We start from the raw sequence: 17,910 nt of genomic DNA, 5'->3' as shown, positions 1-17,910 counted from the left end.
AAATTTAATATCCATTAAGAAACTGATTCTGGTTCAGTTTCAACTGTCGCACTGGCTAACAGTACAGGCGAATTACATAGCAAATACAGAAGTATAAAAAATATGATTAGAAAGCTTTGCTATATTCATCTAGAAGAGTTTGGTATTTTATCTAGATTTTTGTACCTGTTAAGGTACAAAAAATGAAAATCTTATTGTATGTTTCATTGAAAACACTCCTTAGGACATTTTGATGCGACGAATTAAATTGACGCGTTCGATTATGAATTATACGAACCGCCGAAAAATGCGCTTAATGTGTGCTATTTGTAATTGTTAATTAAACTTACTAAACATGATTCTTCTATAGTTTCAGGCATTCGTAACATTTGCTTATGATCAATTTTTTATGCTAAATAGCCCTTTTTAACGTTTCAATAATCCCATAAGAAAAGCATCGTGACAAATCGCGCGTTGAATAGCGCTCCGAGATCTGCTGCGATGAAAAATAATTCTCGCGTCTGCTTTAAAATAGTACGGTTATTATCTGAGTTGATTTAGTTTCTTTAAAACTCAAGTGCCACAGTCCACAATCAGCGAACTACCCTTTGCTGCGTTCGCGCCTTCGCACGTGTTTCATCCACACCGCACCGAGAGCACCCACCACACGCTACCATCAGCGATGAAGCGGCAAACAACTCACTCTCGCGTTCAGTCCCTCTCCGGAACTCACCATTTCACTCTCACCGCGTATATAACCAACACAAAAAATTTGACAGCAGCGTCGCCGTCGTCGGTATCGGCGCTTGCCATTTAGGAAAAACAACACCTGATTTTTCCTCCTGTGTTATTTTTCAATCAATTCCACCTGAATCGCGTCAAAAGTGTGTATCATTCGGTCGAACGAGCATTCAGGGGTGATTTTTCCAGTGATTAAGCGTGAAAAAACGCATAATTCCGGTGCATTTCGTGTGTGTGTTTGTGTGGTTTTTAAAGGAATCGATTTTTGTGCGACAAAACCCCAATGTGAAACTCGTGAAAAAAAAAACCGTGTTAAAACTTTCCTTTCAACACACCAGATTCTGATTCCCTATTCCGTCTGGTTCTGTGTGCGCGTGTGTCGGTCAGTGTAAGGAAATCATTACGATTCCGGTGCGATATTATTTGTTCCATTCATCTCCATTGCATCCTACCCGTATCCAGTTCTATCATCGTCATCATTATCACCACCACCGCCGTAGTAGTAACAGCAGCAGCAGCCTTGTTCCGATTCCGTCGTCAGTGCTAAAGCCGGTGGTGTCCGTCGAATCAGCCTCCAGTCTCCGCCGTCTACAAGGATCAGCAGCGGGTAGGTGTACTTCGCAACAAAACAACCCGGCCTACTGTGTGCTGTTCGGGTGTGTGTGTAAGTGACGGTGGGGAAAGGTTTCGCGCATGATGGGCTAAATTTAGTTGGAAAAATTGATTTTTTCTACCTTTGGTGGGATTTTTTTCTTTTTTGAAAGAGCAGCGGAAATTGTTGGAGGACTGAATGTCATGGTCCCGTTCGTAATTTAAAGTATATTGCTTTGGCTGTCGCATTGATATTTCATTGGGTTGAGAGAGAGATCAGCGACTCGAGATAAGCTGGTGTAATATGAACGCGCGTTGAACTTGAATTATTTGACATTCAAAAAGGCGACGCAAGCTAGGGTGAATTATAATTTTTCCACTCGAACAAAGAGGGTTCTATTTTTAAGCACTGCGATTCGCGTGGTGTGTTGATGATATATTATGGCCTCAGTTCGCTACAGGTTGACCAGGTATGGTACTCTGCTGCGTGGTGACAGAATTGATGTTTCAATTCAAGAAAATTATTACCTCTGTTTCAATTACAAGAAACTTTTTGCTTGAAAGAACCTACTGTGATTTTTTTCGGAAGATCCATATTCGTACAGCTTACTCGTAGGTTTTGTTGTTTGCGTTATATAGATTTCTTGAACAGTAATTTGGAGTTTTGATGAACATTCTAATTTTGATAATTTAGGAGATAAAATGTAAAATTCAGAAAAAGTTGGATCCATAATAATTGAAAGGGAAAATAAATAAATGCTCCTAGTTATTTTCAAGAAATATTTGTTTTGGTAGCAACATGTATATCACTCTAAAATCGTTAGAGTACCGCCTCTGTTACTGTCTGTGGTGCCACGGTTCTTTACGTCATAAACCGCTAGATTTTTCTGCTTTTTCCGCATTCATTCATCTGACTTGTGTCGAACGAATGTGATATATTCCGCACCGAGCCAGCTTACGTTTTACTGCTAATGAGAACGAACAAAAATAACCCCAAGTTAAGCTAAAGTATATGAAAAAAGTAGCCAAGCGACGGGCAACAACCTCCATAATGGATATGCCATTACGATAATGACAAACAGCTGAGCACTCGAGTACCGCCGCTATCTTATCTATCTGTACCGTTCTTGTTCGGAGACTGATTGCTTTGCGTAAATCATCCGCGGGCTTGATGTGGACTTACCTGAACTAGGCTGTTGACGAGCAGTGCTGGCAGATGGATGGATTGCTTGCGGGTAAGGGAAGGATTCTAAGGTTGCGTACGATTCAGTGAAACGAAATGTGCTTTTTAATGTACTGCGATTAATTTACTTTTTCAATTAGTTTATTGAATGATTGATGCCTGAAACGAAGGATGTTTAATGCCTACTGGAGAACATTTTCATATGACTACAAACCTATTTTCGCGTCATATCCTCAGTGACACAAACGTCTCCATTTCAAGTCTTGCCAAAAATTAATTCCACATCATCGCGTTCGATCCGCTCATATTTCCGCCCACGATATTGAAACCAACCCCCCCCCCCCCCACAATGCAATTGAAACGTAATTTATTCAAATCAAAATATGCTAATCTAACCCGGTATCGTTTTCGGGAAACCTCCCAAACCAGCATCATCAATCACCGGAATCGCCAACCACACACGCAGCTGCTCCACCAGCCTCATAAGCCGCCAGAGTAGCACTTACACAAGCCGACCACTTAATAATCGTCGGCAGTCGAAAAAAATGTACTTCGACGGTATGCTCCCCTCACCACAGTCTGCTGCTGACGCCGACCCGAACCCAGCCTCCGGAGGAGATCCGCATGTGAAAAAGTACTACCGGAAAGCGGAACACAGGTGAGTCGAGTTAATCCTTACTTTTCTTCTATGGTTTTTTTTTTCTGTTCGTTCACCCAGGTCGGATCGGGTTCAGGTAGTAATTTCGTTTAATCTTCATTTTTCATCGTAAAGCGGTGGGAGCTATTTCAGAGGATAAGGAAGTTTTTTTTTGGTTTAATATGTAGATGTATTGGACCCTCTGGCGGCGCCTTTACTGACAGTAAGAGACAGTCCCTGTTGGCAGGATATTTTTTTTGCGGGTTATAATGGAAAAAGTTTTTAACTTATTACTACCGGGGCGAGATTTGTTTGACTCGACTGAAATTGAAATAACAGGACTTGGATTGCCCAAGGCCAGTGAAGTTTTGTGGCTGCGGGAAATTGATGTTTTCGTAGCTTATAAACAGTCAGGGTTTGAAGTTCTTCATTTTAAATCACAGGATCTATCTTCAAATAGGCTGTTTCCGAAGACTGGAAGTTTGTCCAAATTCTACTGTGAACACGAACTGCTTTCTATCAGTATGGGTATCAACAGTCCCGACCAATCGTATCAACCGTACAAATACGTTGATGAGTGTCATTTGTGGATTTAGGGACTTAGTTAGCTATTCGATTCTGATGAGAAGAACACGAAACACCAATATAGGAATTTAAGTGCCAGCCAAAATAACCTCCTCTTCCACCCGGGACATATTCAAATTACCTCCGATTAGCCTAGGATGACGCAAATTAAACAAATATTATTTACGCTAATTGTGTGCTCCAGGAATTGCCACCTGCCCAGGCTCATTTGCATTCAAAGTGTTTTGCTGAGAATAGAGGAAAGGAAAGTTTGTGACGAAGTTCGAGCCTTCGGCTGCAGGACTGTCCCGGGATCCGCGCTCTGTTTACGTTTGGTGTACGATAGTGGTAATTTACATCCATAATGAGCTGTTTGAAGTGGTATCGACTTCCACCAGGAATGCCGCTCGGTTGGTTCGCGCTGAAACTAAAATGGGGGTGATTTGTGGGTCGTTTTAATCCAATTCTTCCCATTATTAGAGCCTGACCTCACATCGTGGAAGAAGACTGAAAGCGTTTGACCAAAATTAGTATTTCTTAGTTAAAGTCCAAAGAGTTACAATATTTAGGATGCTCGCAGAAATATATTTTAATCCGTTTTGTCCCAATTATATGGCCACCAGACGATAACTATCCACTTTTACAGATATCGTCGTTGTCACACGCACGTCATCGTAACATCGCCAACAGTTCGAATAGCCGGTTTGGGGAAAAAGAGAAGAAAGTAGATTTAAAGAAAGACCTAAAAATGGTGAATGTGAAAAAATCGGCCCCAAAGGCAGGATTCGAACCTGCAACCCTTGGGACTCCAGTCTAATGCACAAACCCATATGCTATTGCTAGAGGATGATGACATCCCAGGAAGAACACAGGGTTATCGCATTGGCGACAACGATAGTTGCCACCAGTACGATAATCATGTGTTCTTCCTCGGTCGGAGTCCCAAGGGTTGCAGGTTTGAATACTGCCCCTGGAGTGATTTTTTCACATAAATGCTTTCGTTTAACTTACCCTTTCGATGTTTTCAGTCAATGAAATAAGATTTGATTAGAGACTCCCGATGTACCGAAAAAGTTCCAAGAAAACAGTGAAGGATGTCAAAAGTTGATCCTTGGAGGAATTCGTCGGGAAAATATCGACAAACAGCAATACGGCAGAAATTGGGCGACCTCTAGCTACCCCTCATCGTTGCAAATGTTTAATGAGAAAGCCGAACGAATTCTCACGGATATTCTACCAGATACGAGACGAGGTTCCCAACTCGGACATGGCTTTGAATGAGCTTCTCTGGGCACACAATAAACGACGCAGCTACGTCTCTACGGGCCCAGATTCCGTAAGCATCCGAGGCTACGATAACTTCCTTTTACCGTTAAGATTGCGTTACTGGGACGACTTAATAGAGTATGGCGTAATGGCGTGATCCCAGCTAGTTGTCGAACCGGGATACTAGTGCCTTACGCTGATGAACTTCATAGTGAAAATGTTCGAGCGTATCGTAAACTGCGTTAGAGGCAAATGGACGCCCCGATAAAAGGCAACATACCCTCAGAGCTGGCCGTGACATCGATACGTGCTTGCTGGAGTCGGATAGGTCGTTGCTCAATAACGACGAATACCGCATCTTAACATCGCTTGATTTGTCGAAAGCTTACGACACCACTTAGAGATTTGGCATATATCGTAGCCTCCGGAAACGGAAGACCGGTGGGCGGATGTTCAATATACTAAACAGTTTCCTTGCCGACAGAACATTTCGAGTTAACTTGAGACGACATCTGTCACGGGAAATGCCACTGGAGAACGGCATACTTCAAGGGTTTTGTCCTTTCCGTAAAGTCTCGATGCAATGCAGCCAATGCTTAAAACACCATAATCTGCAAATCGCGGCACAAGCAATGAACAAGAAGTCGAACAGTTTTGGTTTCCAAAATTCAGCGACAAAATCGTCTCTAAAGCCCACTGGGAACGCAGCAAAAATATCGGTGCAGACGGGGAGCGAACCCAAAAAAAAAGAAGACAGTCGAAGATAGTCGGTGTCACCCTAGACTGATGCTGACGTTCAAACAACACTACAAACTAGCCAAGTCCACCTGTGACTCAAGGCTACGAATTGTGAGATCTATCGCTACCAGACCGATTCCAGCAAAACCGATAGATGGGGGTACCCTGACTCGTGACTCTTCAAACGGTTTGTTTGTGTTGCAACTCTCATCATGAAGAAAGACCACAAAAAAGCTCTGATCTTCCCGTTGTACAACGAGCCTCGGAGATGGACACGTCAGGGATGTGATGAGACAGGTGAAAGTAGAAGATCCCCCCACAGTAGTCCGGCTCGTCGTACAAGAACTGCTAGCCAGCCGGTTCCATCGTGCCACAGTTATCTATATCGATGGATCTAAGTGCGACAATACCGTTGGAGCAGAAATAGTCAGAGAAAACCGACGGCAGTTGATAGAGCTTCCTTCAAACTGCAGCGTTTTTTTTGTGGAGGTCCAAACGATAGAATCGGCGATCAACAATGGTTCGTCAAATAAACTACTTATACCACCTGATTCGGCAAGTTGCATCTCGAGGACTGGGAAATTGCAACACCGATGGATTCAGTGCGTTGAAAACCACCTACGGAACCACTCGATTAATTTATGCTGGATTCCCGGTCACGCCAGAATCCTTGGCAACGAAGAAGCAGGTCGATTCGCCGGGCAAGCTCGAAGTACCACGCTCCCAAATATCGCCATACCGAAGAAAGATACCATTAAAGCGATAAAGCCGACGCTTCGTCAGCTAGGGGTAACTTGATGGACACAATAAACAAACGTTGAATTGAAAGGAATACAATGTGATGTAAAAAAATCCGAAGAGCTCAACCGATTACCGAGTACTGATCCGGCTATGTACGACCACACCAGACTAATACACGAATTCCTTATAAAAAAAAAATCGCCAACGGTGTGTGAATGCTGTGCGACGATCGTGGAAGTTCAGCATGCGATTTTGCATTGCTGAAAATTTGAAGCAGCTAGAAGGCAGTTCATGTGGAATTGTACAATAATGTAGAGAGCAAAAAACTATTGCTTGGGTTCCTCAGACAAACTGATCCATTTCAAAGATTGTTCATAAAGAAAAAATGGAGTAGAATTAGAAAGAAAAGTGTGGACAAAAAGTATGACGACTACGGAAGAAAACTAAAACGAGAGCAGATGCAGACGATGAAGATTGTTGAAATGTTCGAAAAGTGACAAGTGACTGAAGAATGTAACGAAAAATGCGAGGATACCGAAGAAATCGATACAGAGGAACAGCAAACAAAAGAGGTGAAAAAAGCGAAAGGGACATGAGGACTTTAAAAAGTGGAAGAATTAACGCATAAAACGAAGACCCAGGGCCCAGATATAACCAGCCCAAGTAACAATTCAGGTTTTATGGTACTCTTGAAGTCGCTCTTAAAACTTAGATTACACCTGTAGTGTGCTATAAAACTTCAAGCAACCTTGGGAGAGTTTTCCATTAATTCTGACACCAGCAGTCGCAAGGAGGTTGAATGCGACTTGTTGAAGTGGAGTGCGCATTCGCGAACGCTGCCAACGACGAAAAGCTGAATATTTATTGGCGTGTCAATCCCCAAAAACTCGTAATCCTTCGAACAAAGCAAGCGACAGAGTAGCCTGCGTCATTGTAGTCTCTCGGTTGCGTCGATAAAATAAACTGTGGCTGGTAAAATTGAAGTATTCAATCTTCGCTGACTGATATCGTAAGCAAACTCAACTTGTGAATCAGCCACTGTAGAATTCCTCCTCTAGGACGTACTTTGACAAGTCATATCAAGCTGCCGGTACCGGAATAATTTTGAACATGTCACACGTAGAAAAAACGTCGGTGATTGTCCAGTTACCGGTATCGGACTGCCATCAACCACGGTTCCTCTTCAGGTGAACAAAGGTGACGTTGGAGTGCCGATAGCGCTATGCACCAGGTTTGGATGAAGCGTATACGGCGGAACAGAAGCTAGCGGAACTATTCCGTCATTGAACTACCACGATTACCAGTGCTCTACGGACAAAACACTCCACGACATCGCTAGGATCTATTTTGCTAAGGACGATTCCGGAACTCATCGAAATGATGCGCTAGAATTGGCAGAAAAGAAAAGACCTTGCCACATACTGGAACCAGGTAAAGTTCGTGTTGGTCACAGGTTTGATCGGGAGATATGATAACTTTGATCTTCCAGGTAGCTTTTGGATGGCCCTGAAGAGACTCGAATGTTTAGAGTACCGGATGGCCCGACATAGCAAGGCTGAAGAAGAATCTACTTCGAGAAATCAAAGAGTACGAATATAAGCGATACAACAGTTGAACCAGCAAAGCAGAGCTGATGGAAGCCGATTCGCCACTTTGAGCAATCATTAATTCAAAGAAACCTGAGAATGGATTTGGATGAGAAGGGACGCGTCAGCTAGTGTCAACGATATATCGCTGAATGTAGTACTATTGAACTGTTGCCAACTGTCTTCTTTCAATTTCGTCAATTTTCAATAGCCGTCTCAGCCGATATCGAGAAAAGGCTGTACCGGGTCCTTGTTCGTGGAGAAGACCAGTACACCTCAAAAGACCGGCATGCTCAAGCTTAACGCTGAATGCTTCAAAGTTTGCGGAGTTTCATCAGCGAACTGTAGAAGCAATTATCAAAAGCTACTTAGTAGATGATTATCTGGATAGTTTCCGAAATTAACAAAAGGCTAAACAATTTTTTACGAGCATCCGATACACTCAGGAGGAGGTTTCAACATACGCGACCAGCGATCAAATAGTAGGGTAGTTCTTGAACGCCTCAATGAATACAGTGCGTCGCAGCCTAAATACATAAAACAGGAGGGAGTTGCAAACAGCGCACGGTAACTCGTTTTACCTCGGGCAACCGGACGAAGACTTACTGAATTTTTCGGTGATCATTCACAAAGATCTGTCTAATCTAATCTACTAAAACAATGGACAAAAAGACTGGTTATACGAGTACTAATGTTTCTTTTTGATTCTTGCTGGAATGTTGGCTCCATTTAAAGTTCAGGATAAAATTGTACCGCAACCTATTTGGCGGTTCAAAGTGAAGTGGAACAAGCGAACGATAGCGAGAGAGTTTTATGAAAGCCAACCAACGTGGTCTATGGCGCCGATTCGTAGACAAAATAACGGAAGAAACGTCGATGAGCACTCTTCGGGGATTGACCCGACGTTTGCGTAAAGTCTTTTCTCATGAAGTTACAAGATTGGAATGACAATTTTATTTAAATGTCAACTGGTTAAGAGCTACGTACAAAACTTATAATTAGAGTATCCAATCTATCTATACAGCTTCGTTCTTATCATTGTTACGGAGTTTTGAGAGAAGGATATTTGGCCCTAGCAGTCTTGACTTCTGTTATAGCTATCAATAATTCAGGCAACTAATATCTACCACTTTGTTGCTTATCCACTGCGCAAACAGTACACTATCATTCCCCCGACTGTGCACTGAAATGTGGTCACAAAAATAAAAAGTGCTCTCAAAGGTAAGGTTAGTTATATTCCTCATCAAAAACTTTACATATTAAGTACCGAAAAAAACCGTTACTTATATTATCAATATACGAGGTCCACAGGGTTGAACGACAACGTAACAGTTGAATCAAGTCTTCGATTTTTCAGCTCGCCTTGCACATAGGGTTCTAGAATTGAAAATCCGCCAAGGACAAAGGCATTTTGAAACTCGATCCCAAAACCCAAGCAAGCTTCAAAGCTTTGTTCCCATTTCAATGCAATCAAAATCGAACACCATTAAGTGAATATAGAGAGCAGAGTGTAAAGAAAACAAGTGGTGCCACACTGATTGGAAAATCAGATCGTATGTTTTTACGATTATTGATATGTGTGTGTGTCTGTGTGTATGTGTCGCTGCTTCACCGAGAAAAATAAAACAAAAACCGCGAGCTACAGTAAATACCCGATAGGAAATGGCCCCGGACCACATATGGCTAATGGTGTACCGAACTAACCGACAGAGCGAGATCAGCATTTTGAAGGCTCATATAATGCAATATACAGTGGAATAAGATTATCTCGACAGCGTTGTTTTGATGCCGATCATAACAGAGCTAATCTGATTAGTTGGGGCAAAACAAACGGACGCGACTTGAAAATAATTGGGTTGGCGCTAAACTAGGCAATTAGCAATTTATTATTTGCAGCCAATCTAAGATGCGCTTGTTAGGCCGAAGCCGGTATCGGAACAGTGGCTAAAAATAAAGTTCAACACTGTTGGGCATAAACAATTTAATTCCTCGTATCTCAAATGAAATAAGTTTAATAGGGTACATGAATTTAAAGTATGTTTATTTTATGTTTGGTGTCTCGTCAGTAACTAACACCAACTTAATGCTTGTTAGACAAGTCCAAACCATTAAGTTAGTGTTAGTTACTGACGAAATACTAAAAAACATACTTTATGTTAGGTTTTGTGTCCTTATGCAATATGGTTCGATATTATACAAAAATCTATGCTATAATTTGCCCTAAAGAGAGGAATGGACTAAATTATTTTGACCGTGAAGGGCACAATACCTAGCTTTAGTAAATCAGAAAGCGACTCGAACCCTAGTTGTTTACTTGTGAATACAAGTAGTGCTTCCATTTTTGAATTTAGCGTCTGCCTGGCGGCCAAGTCGAACGGCCACAGTACTGATGAGACGAAGTCGAAATGAAATATTTGTAAAAATTAGTACGAAAATATTTGACGATTCTTGAGATACTCTCAGAGGCAACTAACCCTTCTGCCTAATTTCTTCGTGCACGCAAAGAGCACAAAACCTATAACTAAATTAGTTGTGGAATTTGCGTTTCGACATGGTCTCAACAGTATCCGACACCAGCTTAGTGACAGGACTAAGCTATCGCCGGATTAATCCGCAAAAAACAGCACGCTTTGCTTGGGGTTTGCTCAGGAACACAAATAGTGTCTCCGTTTATTTTGGAGCTAGCGTCAATCCGGCGCTAGCTTACTCCTGTCACTAAGTTTGTGTCGGATACTGATGAGACGAAGTCGAAACGCGAATTCCATAGCTAATTTAATCAACTCTTCTTATTGTAGCTTAAAATTTCGATACTCATTCTTATAGGATTTAATTCCTTCTTAGTTTTATACACTTCTTGTGAATTTTTGTTCAAAGAATGCGTCATATTACCAGCGACAACTGAAGCTTGAATTTTATCTACAACACAAACGCGGTGTTGTAGGGCATATTGTCGCTTGAAATACTAAACAAGTTAAAGGAACAAAACAATCAACTTCACCAACCGACGCTAAAATAATGAAAAATAAAAACTGGACCGGGTGTTAGAACAGGAAACACAAATTAATTAGCAAACTTTCCTCGCGCGGCAATTGAGGGTGGTAATTAATTTTCAGCTGAGTTTTCATTCACCGTTAGAAACTTTTCGGGGTTTGCTTTTCATTGTCAAAAATGCCGTCAGATTGAGACCGTAACGCGGATACGCTTCCCTGAATTCGTCGTCGTCGAATGGGGAACGCAGGGGGCCGTTATTAAGGCGAACAATGTACGAAATAAGACCGCTATTTTTTATCTCTCTCGGACAATCAGGAGACATTCTAACCAAAGTAGCGACGTGATTAATTACTTCACACCCCTTTCCTTTGCTTTTTTTTTGTTCCAAATTCTACGTTAATGAAATTGTTAAAAATCAATTTCTATCGTAATGCCCATCGATATGCTCTTTATGTAACAATATTTGCGACACCACCACATCGAGCACGTTGTTCGGTCGTTTGTTTAATTTTATCAAATCACCTTTGGGTGAATTAAACTAGACAACTTCTTTGAATTGCGTTGAAAGAATACTTTTGAGTGAAGCTACGAGCCAGTCAGACCAGTATAAGACGGGTGGGAAATAGTTGAAATTTCTATCGTTCCTCACGATTTATATTACAATGCTGATTACCACTGACAGCAAAATTATTGTTGGTATGTCTTTTAATTGTCAAAAATATCAGATGGGGACAGTAACGCGGATTCGCCTCACTGAAATCATTGGACGAGGAACCGGTGCAGTTATCAAAGAGGACAATGTTAGAAATGACGTTGCTCTTTTCCCTGTTAGAGAATCAAGAAACATTTTAATGAAAGTAGTGTCGTTAATAATGACGTTGAAATAACTAGAGATTACTGGGTAAGGAAAGTTATGAAAATTTAGAGCCATAGTACTCAAGTGAGAGAAAGGATAGGAAGTATACAGATCGGAAAACTAGAAGTGCAAGACTGACTTGAGCTGTGCAGCTAGATATCGAGTTCTTCAGGGAGAAAACATGAGAGGAATTTCAGACTGAAATTTCAGTATCATTTGGGGGACCCTTCACTATTTATACCTTTAACTGGTGTATACGAATGACGGTGGTGTCGTGCTAATCACTTGCGGATCGTGTAACACAAATTATGGTCTGATCTTAAACTATTTTAGAAGCATGTAAGCGGGTAAAGAAGCAAATTTTTGTGACTGATGGCACTGGTCTGACGGCCTTCAAACGGGTGTAATTCATACCAATTTTCCAACTGCTTCGTTAAATGCAATCGTATCTCAGTATTCGTCGTGTAGCCGTCCAGAAAGGTTATTGTGTAATCGAAGAGTGCTGCTCCTCATCCGATACTCCGCAAGGCAGTCATCTGGGTCTTTTAATTTTTCTGCTGTACTTTCATCAACGTCAACTGATAATCTTTGCGTAGTAGTTTGAAATCAACCAAGTTGCATTAAATCATAAAAAAAACATTATGACACTTTTGATATTTGATTTAGCCGAGAAAGTCTGTCGCGCTATAGAATTTAAATTTACCGCATGGCCGTCACCTCACGACATTGCGGCTGATTCACCATTTTCGATGGTTCTCATTGGAAACCAGAACCAGGAAAATCAGGCTCCGACCACAATTCGTATCGGCCGAATGCAAACTGGATATCACCAAGACGGAACAAGGATTAATGCTGAAAAGTTCTACATCCACGAATCTTCTGTTGTTCACAACTTATGTGACGGATGCCATATCTGACGGCTTTTAACCTTTCAGCTGCTTTGGTACCATCCAGTGTCCTCCGTTGAACGCAGTAGTATTGCAGTAATCGTCCTCTAGTCGTCCAGATGGTTTAGCCGAAGACCTTCTCTCCTGGTCTTTTATTTACTTTTTTGCTGTACTTCATCGGCGTCGATTTTTGCCCGGAAGCTCACGCTGCTGATTACTTTAAAATTTACCGACAACGGTATATTTCTGCAACGTCAAGTGGTAACTTTTGCGGCGTTATTCGAAATCAATCGAATGGAACCGAATGGCGAGAAAAAAAACGCATTTCGACTACTGGCTTGGAGCAACCGCGATTTTTTCCGAGGTAAACTTTTAAATGCGATTTTTATGCTGAAAGTCCTCAGTCTTTTTGACATGGAAGATTCAATTCTCTGAATATTGGATTTTGCCAAGAAGGTCTGTGACGGTACGGTACTCTGGCCTTCCGCTCACGACATCGTGACCGCTTCACTGCTTTCGATGGTTCTCACTGTCGGCACTAGACCAAAACGAAGAAAACCACCATCCAACCATAACTTGTATCGGCCAATTGCAATGCTGTCTTGTATCCGGAAGTTATAGGAGAAAATGATCATGTTCCATCCAGGGTTACCATATTCACAGATTTTTTTTCACAATTTTTGATCACAGATTCTTTATCACAGATGACAGATTTTTGGCATTTTGATAAAAATTTCACAGATTTTAACAGATTTTTGGAAATATTGATTTTTCACAATTTTTTTGGAAATTTGTCACAGATTTTCACCGATTTTTTGTCCTGTTTTAGTCATCACAGATGGTAAAAAGATTTTTTTGGCCGAAACACAGATTTCAATGTGGCATACTTCTATCCCGACAATTGTGTCGAAGATAATAGGTTTCCTTCAGATAAAGCAATGGGACAATCAAACGTATTTAAAACCGATTACATCTATTTCCGATAAAATTGTATTAAAAAAAAACTTTTGGTTTTATAATAGACTTTCAGCTTTAAACTGGCACGCCTAGTAACAAACGTGAATTTTTGGAACATATACAAACTTACAGTGTTTGCGGCGACACCTTTTTTTATTTCGGCAATTCGTTACAGTAAATGAAAAGAAAAAATCTTCTTTACATCAGACAGTTTGCGTAGTTTTTTTATTGATGGTAAAAAGAATGTAAGCGTTGCACTCAATAATTTAGGAGGAAATTATTGTAGAAGCATCAATATTTTTATATTTGTTCAATGAATAATGATAAATGTTATCATTCTTCATTTCATGAGCTGCTCTTCAAGGAAAATATTTTTTTCTCGAAACATGCTTGTACGTGAGCGCTTATTAGCAAAGATTCCTTCGAGTTTATACAATAGAGTAAAATGTTGAACTCGATCGACTTCTAGCGTTATTCTACAAGATTGAAAAAGTGTGTATATTCAAGATTTTTAGGTTATGCATCAACATGATAATTTATGCCTTACGTGTGCCATCCAACGTTCTTATGTGTAATGGGATACATGCCGCTGAGATAATTATAAAAACACAGATAATGTCACTGGCACCAACAAACAACCAACATTTTCAAGTAACGACTGAAAATCTTCGAAAAAATACTTCAAACGAGAAAGAAACATTCTCATTATGTCTTATACTCTTCAAATTTTCTGAAAATGAATTACTACTGTTTTGACCTCCTTACTTCATTCTCGTACGTATCCTACAATGGAGCGGACCTCACCAGTGTTTGGATGGTTGACCTTTCACTCGGTAGTAAGACAAAATTATTCATCTTTTACAAATCTTAAACGATTCGGGCATAACGGGAAACACCAAACTTCGTGAGCCCTCCCTCTATTTGGAGACATTCGCCATCACATCCCAGGCATGATTAAGGGCTAACACATCTCACCACAACCGCGAATTGCCTGCCAGACATACTGGTAGTTTGATTGCTGGATCGGAAGAGTAATTCGTTGCTTCGGTTTTGAATGCAAGACAAGACGCTAGAAGATGCAGCTCGTAATCATTCTTGTTCAAATCATATTACAACTACATTCCATTATTCTTAAAAACGCTGCCGAAAGACGTTGAGAATTCATTTAGATTTTGTGGTTAGGTTTATCACGACAACGAGCACGTTGTTGTGTCATGTGAGAAAATTTAGCACACCATAACTTGAATTAAAACAAATTTTTCTTTTGATTTTCGATGAAAAGGATAAATTAGTTAATTAATTTGTCTTTTGTTTGTTTTTTCCGTATAAGATCAAAATTATCCGTCACAGTATTCTTGATTAAATTAGTATTTGCCTAATTCAGATCTCAAATGACCTCTGGAACGAAACTATTGCTGGTACACCTCCCTATCTAGAGGTTAAAGTAAGTATCATAATGTTTGCCATTTCGACAAGACATGTACGCACCGTCTTTGTTTCAACACCAACCTTTCTTGTGGACATGTATTATTCTTTGTTTAAACTGACCTTCACCGTACATGTTACATGCGATGTAACGCGATACCGAATGTGTGCCAGTAAGTGGATGCAGTTTCTACTGTTGTACACTTTTATGCCGACATGCGTATCGCGATGAGTTGCATTGTCAGTAGAGGTACCCCTCCTAATCGGTGTTGTTTTGATTCGTCGTGACGAGAGAGCGTTGCCGTCATACCGATTCCACCAGGGTCGACTGAACGAATGCACACCAAAACAAGCGCAATGCTGTCAGTTTGTTTTGCTGTGCGGGCTTATCAAAACCGAGAGTGCCTTTTGTCAACATTTCATTTATTATGCGTTTCTACGAAGCGATTAGGGTTTGAAGTGTAAACAGATGGTAAGTGGAAAGTGCCGTAACGCTTTCAAAGAGCTGCTATTGGATGAGTCAATGTAAGCTAGAAGAATGATAAATAATGGTACAGAATAAAGCCCACATTGTTACAAGACTTATTTGTGACATCGCTTTTAGCATATTCGTATAGGCACGAGTCTTGAGATTTTACTCTAAAAAATAAAAAATCTGGAGACGGGCATCGCGTAGTTAAATAAGTTATAGAATTTTTTGTTTCGGCTTCGTCTCATCAGAATCCGACACTAACTTAGTGACAGGACTAAGCTAGCGCCGCCGGATTGACGCTAGCTACAAAAACGAAGACACTGATTGTGTTCCCGCAAGAAAGCGAGTTCATTTTGATACTAATGAGAACTAGTGAAATCGAAACATTTGGTTTGGCTTAGCAATTAGTAGTGTCTCCGTTTTTTGGAGCTAGCGTCAATCCGGCGCTGACCTAGTCCTGTCACTAAATTAGTGTCGGATTCTGATGAGACGAAGTCGAAACGTAAATTCGATGACCAATTTATAGATTTGTGCCCTTAACGCGCAAATGTAGTTTCAAGCAATTTTCTCCTTGTGGAGAAAAATTGGTTTTTGCCCAATTTTTTCACCGCTAAGGAGAAATATAAAATAGTGATAGCGTAGTTGATAAATCAATCGTCAATCTTGTACGGGTTGGATTCCCAATCCCGCACATAGGGTTAGAGACTTTCCTAAAGAGATTTATGTAACCCGAACAAAGGCGAATGACCCTATAAGGTTACAGCCTCTACAATCGAAATAACAAAATTAAAAAATCGTCTCAGCGTTAGTTTGAAAATTCGTCCCATAAAGCCTCGTAAAAATTATCGTAATCGATTGGATCCGTAGATAATTTTTGTTTTAAAATTTTAGAAAAGTTTTTGGCCAAGACCGATTTTAAAAACATTTTAAAAATAGTGTTGACGGTGTGTAGATAGATGATTGTTTATCCACCAACATACCCGATTGGCCCCAATGGTGGTTGTCAGCCTAGTTACGTTTGTGGGTAGACAAAAACAACTGATTTTTGTTTGTATTTCTAGTCCAGTGGAAGTCGAATTCTGTGACAACTCTATTGAAAACTCGCTGGAGTCCGGTAATAGCGTTGTGGCGACCATAGTTGGTTCTCCTCCTAAAAGGTTGGTACGCAGTGATCGAATGCTGGCTTGAAGATTCAGGCGTTTTAGAATTGTAGAGCAATCCACTCTGGCAGAGAGTAAGTCCGAGAATAAAGGACCCTGAATTCGGGATCAGGGACCGGGGTTCCAGGGCCAAGAATTTTTAATTTATAAATTCAAAGATCTTCGAGTTCCTGGATCAATGATTCAGGAGTTCCAGGATTCAGAATTCCTGTGGATTTCCACAGACCCATGAGTTTCCGGATTAAGGATTCGTGATCAAGTTTTCCAGTAGCAAGTACCCTTGAAATCCAGAATAAAGGATCCTTGATTTACAAGATTAGGTTTCCTGGAGTTCCATGACCAAGGCGTACGTATATCAAGCATCCTTGAGTTCCAGGATCAATGAATTCTAAGATTAAGGATCTTTTGTTCCCAACGACCCTTGAGTTTCACGAATGAGGATCCATCAGTTCAACTATTAAGGATGTTTTAGTTCTAGGATCCAGGGTACCTCAGCTTCTGGATCAAGGGTCCTTGAGTTCCAGGATTCAGGATTCCTAAGTTCCAGGATCAACGATCTTTGGCTCCATGATCAAGGATCCTTAAAACCCAGGATGAAGGATCGTTGAGTTTCAGGGTCAAGGATCCTTGTGTTCCAGCAATTTTTGAAACTTAAACTGAAGGGATTGAATTTCCGGAATTAAGGGTCGTTGAATTTCAACCCGCATCTCACAGACGTTCTCTTTTTTGAACTTCCATAATCCTCTTAGTTCTGCTTTATCTTCTTCTAACGGGGCAAGGTACCAGAAATCGACAGTCTTCTTTAGCTCTGTCACCCATCGATGTCCGATGGGTAATGAGTTAAAATTAGATACTAGACCTAAAAACCCTGGCCTTGGTATCTAGCGGGGAAATTAAATAGGGTACGATCACTGTCGTGAATGTGATAATCATGTGTTCCTCCTGGGACGGTATCATATTCCAGGGATAGCATAACGGTTTTGTGCATTGGACCTGAGTCCCAAGGGTTGTAGGTTCGAATCCTGCCAATGGGGGGATTTTTTCACATAATCGCTGTCGTTTAACTTAACCATTTCGATCTGTTTACTCCGTTGGATACAACCAACACGTTTTTGATGGCTTGAATAAGCGTGTAT

The 17,910-nt window shown here is 40.9% G+C and overlaps 1 protein-coding gene across 1 annotated transcript in view; it reads left to right on the top strand.

The window, feature by feature from the left end:
• Window positions 1-758: 758 nt before the first annotated feature.
• The window catches only part of LOC131689481 (cytosolic purine 5'-nucleotidase), a 66,662-nt gene continuing 49,510 nt past the window's right edge, over window positions 759-17,910 (top strand). The window contains exons 1-2 of the mRNA XM_058974605.1: window positions 759-1,327; window positions 2,924-3,152. Of these exons, the coding sequence (XP_058830588.1) occupies window positions 3,040-3,152 (113 nt within the window). The 5' untranslated portion in view covers window positions 759-1,327; window positions 2,924-3,039. The remainder of the gene's footprint in view (window positions 1,328-2,923; window positions 3,153-17,910) is intronic.

The sequence above is a fragment of the Topomyia yanbarensis genome, chromosome 1 (genome assembly GCF_030247195.1).
Source record: "Topomyia yanbarensis strain Yona2022 chromosome 1, ASM3024719v1, whole genome shotgun sequence".
NCBI lineage: Eukaryota > Metazoa > Arthropoda > Insecta > Diptera > Culicidae > Topomyia > Topomyia yanbarensis.
Note: the sequence above shows the minus strand (reverse complement) of the source record. Positions and strands in the feature narration are given on the sequence as shown.